Genomic DNA, 16,923 nt, shown 5'->3' on the forward strand with positions numbered 1-16,923 from the left:
GGCCGGAGCGCAGAACACTGCGCGGCCGTTACCGGCCCCACGGCCGGAGCGCGGTGCAGCCCCGGGCCCCCCGGCACGGCCGCCCCCGCCGCTGGGGCAGCGCGGCGCGGCCACGTGCGGCGGCACCGGAGAGGCCGCGGCGGGGGCCGTCCCGGCGGCGCGGGGGGGGGCGGGGCCCGGCGGGAGGCGGGGCCGGGGCGGAGGCGGGGCGGGGCGCGCTGAGGGGCGCGGCGCAGGGGCTGCCGGGAAGGGCCGGCGGCGGCGGCGGGGCGATGGCGGCGGAGCGCGGCCGGGGCGGCCCCCCGCGGTGGCGGCGGCGGCGGCTGTGAGCGGCGGCGGCGGCGATGCGCGGCGCTCCCGGCGACGATGGAGGACCGCTCCCACAAGGTGCTGCTGGCGCTGGTGATGCTCTTCCTCTTCGCCGTGATCGTGCTGCAGTACGTCTGCCCGGGCACCGAGTGCCAGCTCCTGCGGCTCCGCGCCCTCAGCCCCGCCGCCGCCGCCGACCCGTACCGGGCGGAGGACGAGACGCCGGCGCGTTTCGTTCCCCGTTTCAATTTCTCCGCCGGCGACTTGCTGCGGCGGGTGGACTTCAACATCAAGGGGGACGATCTGATCGTCTTCCTGCACATCCAGAAGACGGGCGGCACCACCTTCGGCCGGCACCTGGTCCGCAACATCCAGCTGGAGCAGCCCTGCGAGTGCCGCGCCGGGCAGAAGAAGTGCACCTGCCACCGGCCCGGCAAGCGGGAGACCTGGCTCTTCTCCCGCTTCTCCACGGGCTGGAGCTGCGGGCTGCATGCCGACTGGACCGAGCTCACCAACTGCGTCCCCTCCGTGGTGGACAGCAAGAAGGAGGTGCGGCTCCGGCCCTCCAGGTGAGGCCGTGCGGCGGCCCCGGGCCTTCCCCGGGGGGCTTCCCGTGGGCCCCGGTCCCTCCCCGGCTCGTGGCGGCGGGGTGTGCGAGGGGCGCGGCCGGGGCGGGGCGGGGGGGTGAGCCGGGTCGCTGCCGAGCCCCCCCCGGCACGGAGCGGGCCGCAAACCGGGGCTGCGGCGAGGGCTCCGGGAGCCCAGCCGGCCCGGGGCTGCCGCCGCGGGTGCGGCGTGCCCTGAGCTCTGCGGAGCAAACAAACCCTGACCCCCCGCTCTGCGGCCAGTTCGGTGTGTCAAATGATGTCCCGCGGGCTGTCGCGACTGTAGCTGCTGGTGGGCAAAGCCGGGAGCTGCAGAGTGTCCCGGGGTGGCAGACGGGCAGGCCTGGCAGCCCCACGGCTCGGGACCCCCGGGGCGGCTCTTCCACGCCTCACGCAGAAGCGGGGGTCCTCTGGCTGTCTGCAGGCTTCCCCCAGAGCTTTTCCATCTCTGGCAAGTCGCCTCGTTGTTCTGAGCTCTCCGGGTACACATGCTGTAGCTCCTGTGTATGCCAGGAATTAATGCTGGTTCTAGGAGTGTCGGTGAGGCACTGCGTCTTGTTACATGTGAAGTTTAGCTTATGCAGATGGTGGCCTTGCAAAGTAAAGGTTACTCTTATGCCTCAGTATTACCCGCAACTATTTGTGTCGTCCTTCAGCTCTAACCTTGTTTATTTTGTGTTTGCATTTTTAATTTTAGTGACGCTGCTCGCTTCATCCCTGCACCTTCTTTTGAAGTTGCTACCCTCACCTCACCTGGCCGTGGCTAGCTGCTTGCCTAAATGCTGCCCCTGCCTTTCAAAAGCCCGGCTGGCTTGTTCTCCTGAGCAGTGAGGACCTGCTTCCTCAGCTCCTGGAGCTGTTTGATTATAGCAGACCTTCAGTTGTAGCAGACTGAGTAGCTTGGCCGTGGCTGTGCATGCAGCTGTACTGCGTAGGAGAACAGCTCAGGATTTTAGTGTCTTTCTGCAGCTGGGAAATTAGAAACTAGGATATCACTCCTATTGCACTGTTAGACTAATGGCAGGTCCCCTTACAATGAGGGTACCGTTATATATCATGCTATCTGAAGTCAAGTCTAAGCACAGATTCACTTGAAATAGAAAGCAATTTCTTTCTAGAATTCCTTTTATATAGTGTGACACTACACTGCCATCTAGTAGAAAAATGGTTAGCATCATTATCTTCCTGTACCCAAGAAGCAGCTCTTTATGAGACTTGGCTGTTGTGGTTCCTGCGCTTTTGTTTTCCCTGCTGCTTTAAAATGTAATTGTCTCATTTTTGTGACATTCCATTTGCAAACATCAGGAACCAATTCCTTGTCCTCTGGGTCTATTAGCTTCCAGGTGTCAGGCTGCAGAGCCTTGCCGGCTACGTAGTGTATTTTACCTGTCCTATAAATATGTTGTTTGTCAGCAGAAATGGAAATTGCATAACGTGTGCTCTCTTTTGCTGAACAGCTTCCCGTGATCTAGCTTTCTCTTCCCCCAGCGGTGGGTCTGGCCTGCAGAATTGAGGCTGTGGGGCAGGGATTCCCTTCGTTCCCCAGAGGCAGGTCTGTCTGCTCGCAGTTATCCGTGCCTCTGGATAACCAGGGCTGGTCCTTGTCCTGAACCCACCGCCTAAGGCAGAAGGGAACGCCAGGCTCAGAGAGCTGAGTTTTCGTCTGTGGCTTTTGGCTGTGTGGTTGGTTTGTTTGTTCCCCCGCGCCCTGTTGGATTACCAAACATGCTTTTCTGAGTCGAAACAGAAGCATTTCATATACCTGCCCAAGAGTTCAGAGTGATGGCTCCTCATCCAGCAAACCATGTACCTCGTCATAGCCGACTTCTGAGAGGTCGCTAGACCTCGTGGCTTGGGATTGAAGCCAGGAGAGAGGGATGAAAAGGCAGCTGTGGTGATTTTTTGTTAGGTAGAGATCTACTCTCTCAGAGACTTTGAAATTATGTTATATCTTTAATAACCTAATTACGCAGCTTGCTTAATAGCTACAGTTATTCTCCCAAATAATGTCTTGACAAGCAATTATTTGGATTGCAACTTCTAGATGTTTAAAAATACAGAAGTTCTTAAATGAACAATAGTCCTTTCAAGTTTTCCTGCCCATTGTAATGCCTTGTCTCTAATTCTATTTCGTGTTCTCGATTTAGCAATGTTCAGCTGACAACTAGTTAATTAGCACCTATTTCTAGTGCTAGTAACAGACTCTAATCTGAGCACTTTCTGGACAGATGATAGCCGCTTTCAGAGCAGCGGTAGGTGTGGGATGAGCGTGTCTGAGCGGAGGCTGGCTCTGCGGCAGGGCCAGCCTGGCTGTTCCTGCGCTGGGGTTTTTGGGGGAGGCCTGGCTGTCCTGGGTGGTGTGTGCTGGGTTGGTGCTGGTGGGGAGGGAGTTGCACACGCAGCCCCGGTGTGCAAACCCTGAGAGAGGGGGGAGCGACCCGGAGGAGTGCGAGGCCTGTTTTGGGAGCATTGTCAGGGCAGGGAGCAGGGTTTCGTCAGGAGTGGAGGGCGGTTTGCTCAAGTGAAGTTTGGCTTGATGAGGGTGGGAATTCCTGCATTTATAATCGAGGTGGTTAAAAATTGGGACCTGCTGTAAGAGTGGCTTGAACTGCTTGGCAGCTGCATAATGCAGTCTGTAGTTAGTGTCTTTGGGCTGCGTAGCCTTGCCTGGGAATAGCCGAATGAGTGGTGGTGGTTCCGGCAAACTTTTTAGCTTGCACCTGTGTGTGATTACTTTGCACAGAGGTTTGTCTTGAGCGGCATAGCGAGTCTACTTGTCAGACTGCTGGTTAGCTGGGCTGTTCTGTAGGGGCCTTTTCCTTGGTTTAAAAGCTGAGCCTTTGTTAGTCTGGAGGATACCCTGTCCTGGACCTAGTAATGCTCAGCACTAGGTACAGAGCATCACAGTGATATGATCTGATGGGATCAGCCTGGAAGGAGTGACCACGAAGAACCTTGTTGCCTGCAGCATTCATCCTACAGCCTCTGCTCTTAATCCCATCACTAATGTGCTTCTGTTTTCTTTGGGCATTGCAGGCTTGGAGGGCAGATTCCTGCAATGGAGCAGTAGAAATACTCAGGATGGCTGTTGTGATATCTTTTTGTTTTGGATTTAACACAATGGTGCTTTCCTGTCTATGAGCATATACGTTCCCAAAACTTGCTTTGCTGTAGTAGTGGCCTGTGCTCTGTAATTAGTAGTAAGTACCTAAATAGATCTGTCTCCTCCTTTGGTCCTTCCTTGCCCTAGAGGAACATGAATCTCGGGGCATGGGGAGAGGGATTTTTCATTTTCTTCCTTGGGTCCCATCGGGGTGTATGTTCTATATACGCCCATTCCTGCTTTTCGCCTGTTCCACCAGTGCTGCCCAGCACTGTGGCATCCAGAAATCTTGGGGAAGGTGCAGGCACAGCTGATGCTTTGAGTGCTCTGGATTTGCTGCTTAGGAGGTTGGTGGAATGGGCTGATGGTGGGGGCAAAAAGGAGGGGGTTGTCTCAGCCGCTTGGCATCAGTGGTGAGAAAGGAGAAACATGCCTTTTCCTAGTCATGACTGACTGACTTGGGTCAGTTGATTGATTGTGGAAGCCTCAAAGCTTTTGGCATGCTGAACTGAGGCAGCATCCAAAGTAACTGTGTGTGAGAGCATCACAGACTGAGATTTTGCTCGGCTTGGCTAATTATTATGGGAAGTATCTACCGAACTTGTCTATAGCAATAAATCCAATGGCACCGTTGCAAGAAACAAAAGGCCTTGGGGTTAGACTGGAAAATGTAATGAGACATGGGAGCAAATACAGATACCTACATTCTTAAGTGGTGTCGTGGCTTTGTACCCTCGTTGGGTAAGAGACATGGCTGTGGGTAAAGGTCAGGCTGTATTTGGTGTCCCTCCTGGCTAGCATTAAAGGAAAGAGACATTTTCTGTTGAGAGGAGAACGAGCTTGCAGAACTGCCTCTGGAGCCAGCAAGTCTGAGACTGGAGGAAATTTTACACTGCTGGTACAAGCCTGTTGGACCAGGACCAGAGATGGTGCCTACTGGCTTTTTAGAGGCCCGATGCTGGTACCATGTTCTTGTGATCTGGGAGAGAAGCCCCTGGCAGTGCATGGATGTTCTTGTCTTGTCCTTACATGTTAAGCTCTTCTAAGTGAAGTCTTCAGAAAATCAAGAGGAAAGATGTGTTAAAACATTTCCCAGCAAACTGGAGGTGTTTACTGTGTGTGGCTCCATTGGCTAAACAGATTAATCCTCACGCTTTTGGAAATGTCATGGGATTTGCATCTGCAAATCCCGTCTGCCGCTGTGAGCCTGACTCCTCACGAGCTGGGCTGCTGGCAGACCCCGGGAAGAAGGGAGCTTTGCTGCAGCAAGCGTTGCCATCGGCCCTGGTGTGAGCTCGCATTCCCCTGGAGCAGGCTGGGCTCTGCACTTGGGTTTGCCCAGTAATCTTCTTCTGTGTGGAGGATGAAAAAAGTTGTGTAATGCGGACAGGAGAGAAAAATCACTTCTGTGGCGGGGCTGGGGTGCTGCATCTTAGGGGGAGGCCTATTCAACAGCTGCTATTGAAACAGCAAAGGTGATACGTAGCTGTGTGAGGGGATGAGCTCTGTTTCACCTGTAGTGGTAGAATTTGGGGAATAGGTAAGCCCCATAAATCAGCACTAGACCCCTTGTGGGCAGGAGAGATGCTGTAGAGTCCTGTGGCACATGAAGGCTTGGGGTGGGTAATAATGGCTTTGGCAGGAGGTGGACAATTTAAAACCTCTGAATGCTGGTGGAGCAGACACCATCTCCAAAGACAGGGTCCCCCAGTGCAGCTGCTTTGGGGGCGAAGCTGGCTGGGGGTGCTGCTCAGGGAGAGAAGGGGACCAGCGTGGCTGAGCTGGAGGCTGTGAGCGAGCAGATGGGGTGACCCACTGTAACTTGGGTCCTGGCCAGAGCACTGGGAGCGTGCCTGCCTGCCCTTGAAATACACATTGAGGAAACTCCCTGGAAAAAACTCTGCAACAAATATAAAGAAAAAAAAAAAGCCCCACACCCCACCCCCCCCCCCCCACCCCCAAAAAAAAAACCCCAAACCAAAAAACACCCAACCCAGAGCATTTGCAGAGGTGCCGCCAGGCCCAAGTGACTCCATGCCGCTTCATTTATCAGTGGGATTTCCAAATGACACTGCTCATTTCGCCATGGTGGCTGCTGTGGCTGCAGGATGAGATACACGGTGTATATTACCTTGCCTCCTGCAAATGTGTCTGCGGCAGCTGAATTTCCCTGCCTGGCACCTGGTGGGACTGAAGCCAGGTCTGGTTTTGGGGTGTTGGAAGCAGTGGGCCAGCCTGCAGAGTAAAAAACTTTTTTTACTCTTTTTTTACCCCCTGCTTTGAGGGGAAGGGCAGGGGATTATTTTCCTAAGTACAAGTGGTTCCTTCACCTAATCCCATGACAGGGCCCGACCTTGAAAGTCTTGGTTATAAACTTAAGTTTGTGAGTTTTTAAATTTGGACTATAGGACTTGAAAAGCTCTCTAAACTGGTATCACTGGTTTTGCAGATACAGTGTTGGACTTCTTAAAGCACATCTTAAAGGGATTTAAAAAATCATTTTCCGTATTAGGTCTCCTCAGTTCTCCTCTAAATCTTCAGTAAAGTGCAAGTTGACTTTTAGTTATTTAAAAGCGTATGTTTCCTATTGCCTTTTTTAAATTTGGAGAACTTTTTGTGAGTGGAGATGTGATGTTGATTGCTGCAAAAATAAATCCCAGTGACTGCAGCAGAGCATGAAACGAGGCACAGGTGTTATTCCTTGCACTGTTTGTTCCATTTGTTATCTGAGTTGGTCTTCCTTAAAGGGAATGGGAATATGAACACCATGGCATGGTGCTGTTGTACTAAGACTTGATTGCTTTTTCTTGAAAAGGTGCCTTTCTGCTAATTTTTTTCTGGGAATTTATAAATATTAAAATGAAACTATAAATACATGCTTTGACTGTATTAAAATAGACACAGATTGTGCCTTGTGATCCCTCTTCATAACTTTATAACCTTTAATAAAGGTTATCAAAGGCGCTTGGAAGTCAGGCATCACCAGTAGGTTATTTATTTTTATTAAAAGACAGATTTTTAAGTTTAACAAGTTGAACATCAGTTCCAAGGCGCATTAACTGAGATTAATTTGTCCCTCATTTATTTAATCTGAATTGTCAGGAATCATGTTCTGAATTGTCAGGAATCGTGTTCTCTACTGATGTAAATGTCGGCAAAAAGGACTTATTAGTAGATTTGATTGCTTTTTAAATTTAACTAGCAGAGATGCACTGGCATGCCTAAGAGAATTGGTCTGTTTCTTGTGAACAGTTCAGTGGCTAATGAATCACTTCAATGTACTTTTCTGAAGGAAAGCAGGGCAATTTAAATGTGCAATGCATTGATTTACCTCAAATGGATTAGGCCTCTGTGTGCAATCTTTTGCATTAATTTACTTTCTCCACAACTGTAATAAAGGCAGTGCTCCTATACGGCATCAGCCCAAATTAGCTCACGTAACTTGCTAGAAAGCAAAATAATTAATACGTGGCTGAAAATGGGATGCAGGAATGGATCTTTCTGAGAGGAGAGGGGTTTTGAAGTGCCACTGGGCTTAGGGTGCCGCCAGGAGCTGTGCCGAGGGCTGGACGGTGGAGCTGGAGCCCACCTTGGCTGGGACCCTGCAGGGGGGCTGGCTGGCTGCCTCCTGCGAGCACAGTGGAGTGTAAGCAGGAGAGAATGACGTCCAAAGTACTGATGATTTCTTGACTGGGGGGGCGGGGTGGGAATTTGTAATTTGATGCAACTTTGAGACATTTGGGGGATTTTTTTGTGGTGTGGCTAGGTACATTTTTTAAAATGTGTGGGAACAGTACAAAAATCTAACTCCTGCAGATTTGAGTATATTTTATTGCTTTAGTAACTTTCCAGTCCTCTCTTCCCCTCCATGTAGTGTGCAGCCACAGCGTTGGGCTAGCTCCGTCCTTGCTGAGCAGCCGGCGGCCAGGACGCAAAACTCCGTAATTCCTTATTTAACCGCTTAGCAGCAGAAATGGCGCCGGGGCTTTGTTTGGCTCTGCGGGGATTACTACGGCCGAGCAGTCCTCGAGACTCTCAGCCTTTTTTGGAATTACCCTTGCAGGCTTCTTACACAGTTGCAAGGATTAATTCCTCCCCTCCCCACCTTCTCCATCGGCTAATTCCCATTGCTGGGCAGCTGCCTGCCCAGATGTAAACCTGCGGGGAAGCAAAGTGATGAAGCATCCCCAGCTGCTGCCTTCCTCCCTCAGGAGCTCGGTTCCCAGGTCCCAGTTTGGGGCTGGGATGCTTGCCCGAGCAGCGCCTGTCAGAGTTTGCAGCATCTTGAATGGAAGCAAAGCCAAGCAGGACAGGAGATGCGGGATGGCATTTTTGTATGGAAGGACGAAGGCACTGTGGTGACCGGGCTGGGGAGGCAGTGCTGCTCCTGCCTCCCACCTCCTCCTGTTCTTCCTTGGCAGCTGGCACTGGAGAGCGAGCGTGGATTATTGCTTGTGATTGATTTGCTGATGCTGGCAATTGTACAGTGTGTTCTGGGACTAATAGGGTAGCACCGAATTATTCAGGCGTTATTGAAATGAATCACATTTGTGATGAGTAATAAGTAGCAGACTTTGGTATTTATGAATAATTAACACAGTAAAGTTTTTCTTAAACAGACATGAAGAAACGATTTAATTTCTACTGTGAACACTCTGTAAAATTAATGAAAGATAATTGCATTTGCTAATGTGAGACTAAGATGCCAAAGCAATCTATTTTTTTGTGTTTAAGTTCATGTTGCTGATGTAAACAGTGAATGTATAATTTCTTCAGTATGTTTTTATTGGGTGGGACCTGTGTTTAGCGTCCAGTGGGGTGTTTTTTGTGGAAATAAAGTCTAGTGTTAAACACTGAACTCACTGTTGCCATTTCCATCCACTCGCGTATCTCTGGGTGGGTAGCGTACATATGGATATAACAAGATAATGTTTGTGAATGAGTGGCAACTAGGACCAGCTTTTTTCCTCTTCCCTACTCTAGCCTTCTTCCTCAGCTGTTCATGCTTTTAAAGACAGAATCCATTTCAGGTATTGCTTATATACATCTTCGAGTGAATTCTTCATTTATGTAGTCTTGAAAAAAATCATTAGTCTTTAGAGACCTAGTAGTCATAAGATCCATTGGGGCAAGACTCAAATCACATTACTTCTTGGTTCTCAGCTGCTTATCCAACTCTGAAGGAGCCAAACTTTTGATGAGATATAACTAAATATATGCAGCTATGAGGGAGATAATCTTGCAGCATTGAATGATTTTGCATGTCTCCATAAAAGCATGAAGACAACTATGCCTTTCAGGAGATCCTTGTAGCAAATGCTCCTCATTTTCCATAGTCAGAAGGACTGTGAAGTTTTGATGCTCTTAGAGGCTCAAGTAGCTGGAAGATCAATTCTTCCTTTACTCCATTTTGTGTTGGGTAAATTAAAACATTGCAAGGCTCCCGGCAGTGGGAATCTGCTCATCCAGACTGCTGCTGCTACTGTGGGATCCCTCAGCAAACACCCAAACCAAGTGAGTAAAGCGCACTCTGTGACTGATTATTTCCTCCAAGCTTCTTTGTGTTCAGAGTAAAGCAACTGTTTTAACCCCCTGATTAAGAAAAACAGTGTTCCTTTGGTCAAAGGCAGAGAAGCTGCTTTTGAGGGTTTCAGGGTAACTGAGGGGAGAGCATTTCCTTTTGCCTGTGGGAAAGCTATTCCCTGGAGCAATCCCAAGCCATTCTGAGGTGGCGTTTTCTTTTTTGTTTGTTTGTTTTTGGGGTTCAGAGAAAGTTATTGGGAATGTGCTTGTCCTGCTTGAGCAAAAGCTATCACAAACTAACTTTCTGGTTTTTTGGCAGCAGCTAACTTATCTTGGTCAGGAAGATGCTGCGGGAGTTGTCCTCCCCGGTGCTCTTTGCCTGCGGAGGACTTTAATGGGGCTGGATGTGGGTGGAGGCATCTGTCTGTTCAGTGCTCCCAGAAGAGCTGCGGGCTTTCTTCCTCCTGGAGCCGATTTCACCAACTGTGGATGGGGAGGAAGATGGCTGTGCGGCTTCTGTCTTTCACAGAGCTGTTTGTTTTTCTGTGGGGGTGTTGGATCTAATCAGTACGGTGGTAGCACTGAGGAGTAAGACAAAAGTGCTCAAGGAAATGTCAGACGCAACAGGATGCGTCTGCCTGATGATGGCTGAGTGACTTGCAAAAATATAAATGGCATAAATTAGGCTTTAACTCCTTCAATTCTGGTCTGCTGCAAGGCAGTCACCGGTAAGAGAAAAAGCTTTTGTGTTGGCATGGCCTCCTTGTTATATTCCCTCTCTTCCTAACTGTGCATCTTTAGCTAAACTTCAGTAGGGGTTTTGGGGTGGTTTTTATTTTTCTTTTTTTTTTTATTTTGGTGATTTCCAATAACTCCAGGTCAATAAAATGTGGAGTAGAGTTTTGGCTTTCAAATAACGCTGGCTTAAAGGTCAGGTGTTTGGCTTTCTGGCAACGGGTTGCTGCTGGGGTCTGTCATCTTGGTCCTGGTCTGTGTGGGAGAAAAGTGAGTGGGATTTGGGAAGCCAGGACTTTACACCTGGCATGAGTCCCATCTCCATCACCATGCCTGTCCTCTTCCTCTTGGCCTCTGCCTTGTAATTAGCTCTTTGGATTGGGATACGTTTCTGTGTGTATGTAGCATAAAGGATGTTGGATTTCCTGACCTGACTGCATTTAGTAGCTCTGCTGCCTGTACATGACTAATCTTAGGTAGAGGTACTGGAAATATTTTTAAGTGTTTAGTTTGAGTTCAGGGAAGCTGTAGTTTTTAAATACAAACCCAATGTACTGTATGGACAGGTGACTCCAGCCTGCTGTGTGCACTGCCCCATGCTGGTGTCCTGTGGGGCTGTGGTGTTTGTTCTCTTCCTGGGAAGGGAAGAGGAAAGCTCCCTGACCATGTAGCTGCCGCTTCGTGGTCACACTGTTCAGTGCTTTCATGCCAGATCTTTTGCATGATCTAATTTTTACTCCCTTTCATGGATGAAGCAGTCTCTGACTTCACTCTTTGGAGGGAGCAACTTGGGAACATCAGAAGCCTGGTACAGTTGTCTTAAAGTATGGTCTAAGCATGCCCTAAAGCTATGTCAGTGACCTCAGTGCTCTGGCTCATAGAAAAGCATAATGAGAAAAGCTAGGACCTGCTCTCCTGAACAGGAGACATTGGGTATCTAACACTAGATGTCCCAACCAGAGTCAGTAGAAATGAAACGTTGCTGCTCTGCTTTAAGCTTTCGCTTTGTCTGGTTGCAATGGGTGACCATTAAGGCTGCATCTGCTTGGGACTGGAGGGGACTAGACTGTCAGAAGGCAGTGGTAGCAGAGACATAAGAGAAGCTGTAGTCAGTTCCTTATCTCTCGAACACGGTAAGTTTGCAAAACTGTCCTATATAGCCATTTAAACCAGTCTTGCTTCAAGAGCAGGTCAAATAGACCCCAGGTGAGTCCGTGTTCTTGAATATAACTGATACATTTTGCAAAGCAGAATTATAGATGCTTTTTTAATCCCGTTTCCAGAGGAGAAGCAGAGAAAACAAATGGAAAGAGTAGTTGCACCTGCAGCTGCTTCTCCTGAGAAGCTATTGGCTCACTTTCCATGCTGCTAGTTGTGTTTTGGATGTCAGCAGGGTTCTGAGTTGGAATATGAGCACTCACAGAATTTTTATGGATAGAGGCAACTTCCTCACTGAGTTAGATTTATGGGGTAGTGCTGGGGTTCAGCTGATGATACCTGCTGGAGTTTGGAGACTGCAGCTTGCTAGCAGTGACGCAGAACAGCTGAAGAAGAGGGTGATGGCTAGGGATGAATTTTGACTGGGGAATGGTTCCGCAAGCTGTCTTATCCAGTGTTTTGTGGCATATTCAGCATGCTACCACATGCAAGAAGAAATTGCAGTTTTTCTAGAAGGGTGGTGAGCAGAAAATGTTGCACGGGAAATGTGTGAGTACTGCCTATGTTTGGATTACTGTGCTCTTTTGTTGCTTGCAAGGACAAAAGTGTGTGAATAACTACCCTTGTTTGTGAGCGTGGCTAAGTGCGTTGGACCACAGGTTTGGTACGATACAGCTTCTGGGAAAATCTGCCCTAAATTTTTTTATTTATTGGGACACTTAACTGAAGGCACATAACTGAGAACAGTGCTGATATTTCTGGAGAAGGGATCAGAAGGAGGTTGTGCATCACTAGTTTTAAGATGTGCACAAACTATATCTTGTCAAGCCTGAACTCTATTGTGTGAACAAAAGTACTCAAATATATTGCTTAAGCATATACTTAGTGTTTAAATGTATTGCTGCGCGCTTTGCAGAATAGGGGTCAGTCTAATGGTGTGAGCACCTTTTGTTGCCCTGGGGTGGTGAAGTTCCCTGCTCTGCAGAGCTGGAGTTTCATGTGTCTTTGCTCTCCTTTGGGATGACAGCTTTCCCTGCTTTCCTACAACTTGGAACTGGTCAGTGCTGCAGCTGTGTATGCACCAAGACGAGCAGAGGGCGTAGGGTCTAGGACTTGCTGAGACAAGTGAAAATTGAGATTCCCTGTTACAGAGCCCAGAGACCTAGAGAGCAGCTTGGGTAAGCTGATGTGTCCACGTGATGGTATCCGTCCTGGCTAGTATACCAGGTTTGGGTTGGGGGCCTGGACAGCCAGAAGCGGCAGCTGTTGCAGACTCTGCGTGACAGCCAGGCCTCTGCAGGAGAAGGCTGTAGGAATAGATGCCTTTCCTGAGCGGGTTTGGCTTGAGGGTGTAGGGGAAAAGGGGATTTTTAGATGTCGTTTCCACCAGCATCTGGGAGAGCATACCCAAAAGGCCAGCTCCATCTGAGCTGAATCTGGACCTCCCATCAGCCAATCCCTTTTATAAAATTGGTCAGTGTATCAGGCATAACGGGGGGGGGGGGGGGGAAACCCCACAGAAAGGACTTAAGAATAGCTGAGCTCATGGTGAGATAAAAATTTCTCAGCCTGGATTACGGAAGGATCTGGTTACTTGTAAAATACATAAGCAGATTCTCTGCCTTGGCCACGGCAGCTCAGCAGTCGTGCTGGAGGATTTGATCCTGTGCTCAGCCCTTCCCGCTGCTCTCCCAGGTACAGCTGAGGTCTGGAAATCAAGGTTTAAGGCTGATGACAATTCTGCATTAAATGTTGCAAATTAACTATACTTTGGAAAAGGTGAATATGGCTTTTTAAGGAATCTAAGGCTCTCTTGTTTCTTGTCTAAGGGGTGGTTTTTGCTTTTCCCATCACGTTATGTTATTTTCCTGGAATTAGCAGGACAATATTCCTTCTGCTTTTCCTTGTGTATCACCTGAAGTCATGAGTGAATTGCTTCCTGCAATAAACCTGTTTATTCACAGAAGAGATGAGTATGAAGTACAGTGTTAATTTCACTTACAGTGAAAATATCTAATGTCTTATATAATGTCCTATCAAGATAAGTGAAATTCTCATCTCTGCTCCTATGATTTTAAAAGATCTTTTAAAGGATATTTATGTGTCTCACAGCACATATGGGAATCTCAGTACCTGTACCTTTTGCTTATAATGCAGGGTAGGTTGGTTAAACCTGGGATCTGGCATCTCATGATGATGGATACTCAAGCTGAAATCTGATCATTGAAAGTAAAACGGTCTGAAGCAAGTTGCTCTTTTTTTGGCAGCAGGCATTACGAAACTGCTTTCCTGGGACTTTCACCTCTGCATATTCAGTTTACCTAGAATCTGTTTCCTTATTGAGGACAGCTTTGGGGTGGAAACCTCATCTCCTCCCTCCAAATATAGGGTTGGGTAGAAGTCATTGGACAAATAAGCATTTGCAGATGACTTGCCTATGTAGGGCTGCATCTTTTACAGTGCAGCTAATCATTTTGCTTATGGCAGAGGACTGATTTAATTGACTAGGGAGGGGGAAAGCGGGCATCTGGGATGTGATATAAAGGCAGCAGTTGCACTTCTGGGCTGTGAGAAGTCCTTGCCTCTTTGTACTTGTGGGAATTTGTGTTGGGCTCTGTTTCAGGGCTTGGAAGACCCACTTGCTTTTGGAAGGGGGTTATGGTGGGATTTAAGAGATGCTGAAGAGTGTGTTGTGTTCCGAGGGCATGACGTGTACTAGCGGTCCTAAAATCTGTAGTGTGCTACCTGGTGGGAGTCAGTTCGGGGTGTTTGGAGAAGGGAGAGCAGAACACAGGCTTTTTAGCTCCTGTGGACAACATCCTTTTATTTTACAAGTTGTTTTTCATCTTTGCTTGAGCAGCTGAGATGAAACATCCCTTTCTGTTAAGAAAAAAGCAAAAGCCTTCACTTTAGTGAAGGTAGCAGGGTTGGGATTGCTTCAGTCACTTATTACATCTCTTGGCTTTGATCCTTGGTTGTGGTGTAGGAGTGCACAGTACAACTCAGGAAGATATGGTGGTGAAGTGGTTTTAAGTCCCTGGTCTAGACTGACGCCTGTGTCCCTGGCCCAGAGAAAGTTCAGATCACTCCATGCTACAAGCGCTGTTGAGCTTGTCAGGGTCACCTACAGCAGTCGCATCCCCTGGTGCATGCAGCCCAGTCAGCTCTTCCCTTACGTCCTGCTTTTCCCTCCTTGAGTGTCCCCCAGGCAGGGAGACTGGAGGAAAAATTGCTGGGAGGAATGTCAAAAGGTTGTCTGTTCCCTTCCTTGTTTGAAGATCGGGATTCTCTTACTGGCTTTTTTCTGCACGATTCTTGTGTTAAACAAGAGCAGCCTGTTTGCAAGCTCCACTGCTCCTTGGGCTGGGAGCAGGGTGAGTATCTGCCTAGCAGAGATTTTGCAGTAGAATTTGTTGTTGCTGTACTTGAACACTAACCTGAGGGATTTTTCCCTTCTTTTTGTAAACAAGGGTGTTTTTTTTCCACTAATGGAAAATTTCAGCTTGTTTTCCACTTAACCACAGTTCAGGCTTTCCCAGGAAAACTGAATGAATCAAACACTTCCCTGTTCTGGTTCTTGTCTGCTTAGTTAATTGTATTATTTTTATTGCAGGTTTTGGTTGCATAAAGCCCTTTTTCTGTTCTCACCAAACTGGCATTCCTCTCTAGACAAGAGAGGACAGCCAGGGTCCCTAAGGTGGTGGTGCTCCCTCCGGGGCTGTGTTACCCCCAGTCCTTCAGAGTTTGGAAATCATGGATTTAGCAAGAGGATGAAGCTGAATGAGGGCAGACAGACACTTCTTACAGCACAGTATTTTGCTATGGGCTGAGGGTTTTTGATTGAAATGGAGTGCAGGAATGAGTGTCCAAGAGCACAAGGGCAACTTTGAGTTTTGCATTTGGCGGCAGGGAGAGGCAGCTTCCACCCGGAGCTGCCAGGCAGCCTCCAGTGCTGCTTGGTTCCCTTGCTACCACTCGCTCCTTGCGGCTCCCAGCACTGTCCTAGAGGTTTGTTCTTGATTGTTTCGCCTTTCACGTAGACACAATGCTCTCTAGATTGATGTCTTGAATCGTGGGTTTAAAAATCAAATAGCAAATGACTGCACTGTAATGGATGTTATTGCACTCGACATTATATTATAGAAGTCACTGTGGCTAAGTGGAGTATCTCTGGAATCTTGTTTTTATCAAGACGTTTATGTTCTTCTCTAATTTTTGTGGAGAGTCGTTTAGATGTTTTCCAGATTAGAGCATAATGGAACTGCTAGCTATAAATGTTCGGAGGAATCCATTACACATGGTGATTTAGTGGTTAGTCACAATTACTTTGGAGCTACAGTGGCAAATTTAACACCAACCTTCAAAACCATGTATTGTGAAATCTGGTCATCCTTCCTGTGAGATGTTCCTCCAGCCTCCTGGAGAAGAAAAAGACATTTTGTACAGCAATATACAAAAGCAGTTTGGAGGGGGCAGGCTGATGCCGGAGGAATGACTCGGTGTAAGAAGCAAACCAGCAGGCAGTTCTTCCCCTTTAGAGTTTTAGCCTTTTTCTTTCTGCTCAATTAAAATCTGGAAGATTGGTGGTGGCAGTGGGTTGGTGTGCTTGTTTGCCTTCCCACTGGAGGTGCAGGTGGAGGCAGCGACTGGTGGAGCTGGAGGAGGACAGTCCCATGTGCTGCAAGCCCAGATCTCCTTCCCGCAGCAGCGCACGGTGCAGGGCTCCGGCTCCCGGACAGCAGAGAGCTGGTCTCCTCAAGATCCAGACTGGTGTTTTTGTTAATGGTAGTGGAGATGATCCTGCAGATTGTTTGAAGAAAGTACCATAGGCTATAGAGCTATAGCTAATAATCAGAGCAACTTTTTGCACAACAGAAGTATCACAGATGTTTTCACTTACCACAACTATATATAGGCACCTGCATTAACCACAGCCTGTGAGCGGAAGCTGTTGCCTCTGTTTTGCTTTTGAAATACCACATTTTCCCCGAGATAACCGCCTGCTTGTTGCAGCTGGCTACCCATTCCTGCATCTGACCCAGCGAGAGTTGTGTGCAGCTTCTTGAGCTGCACCTTCTCTGACCTCCCGGGGTGGAAGTTATTGCTCTGAATTGAGCGACCTGCATCTTGCTGGTTTTTGTTTGCTGAGTGGAGGTTTTATGACCTGCAGGTCTGTGTGTTTCCTTGCTCTCAGCTTGCGAGTTGAAAGCGAGTTCATCTGAAGACTGTTGTACCGCTCTGTGTCACAGGTTTGAAGCCCAGGGTGGAGGCTGTCAAAATGAAGTGCGTAAACCTGAGATTTATAGGCTGAGCAAGTAAATCCCATTAAATTTTTGTGTCTTAGTCTCAGAACAAAATTTGGGTTAAGGGACAAGCTCATGCAGTTGGGCATCCCAAAGCTCCTCAGTCGTCTTGGTTTCCTGGGTGTGTTTGCTTCTGCAGTGGTTGGTGCTAGAGATGCCCACAGAACACCTGAAAGTGCTTCACTGT

General features: G+C 48.6%; 1 protein-coding gene across 1 annotated transcript in view; it reads left to right on the forward strand.

The window, feature by feature from the left end:
• Positions 1 to 239: 239 nt before the first annotated feature.
• The window catches only part of HS6ST2 (heparan sulfate 6-O-sulfotransferase 2), a 134,916-nt gene continuing 118,232 nt past the window's right edge, over positions 240 to 16,923 (forward strand). The window contains exon 1 of the mRNA XM_064462970.1: positions 240 to 878. Within this exon, the coding sequence (XP_064319040.1) occupies positions 367 to 878 (512 nt within the window). The 5' untranslated portion in view covers positions 240 to 366. The remainder of the gene's footprint in view (positions 879 to 16,923) is intronic.

This window comes from Phalacrocorax carbo, chromosome 11, assembly GCF_963921805.1.
Source record: "Phalacrocorax carbo chromosome 11, bPhaCar2.1, whole genome shotgun sequence".
In the NCBI taxonomy this organism is placed as follows: Eukaryota; Metazoa; Chordata; class Aves; order Suliformes; family Phalacrocoracidae; genus Phalacrocorax; species Phalacrocorax carbo.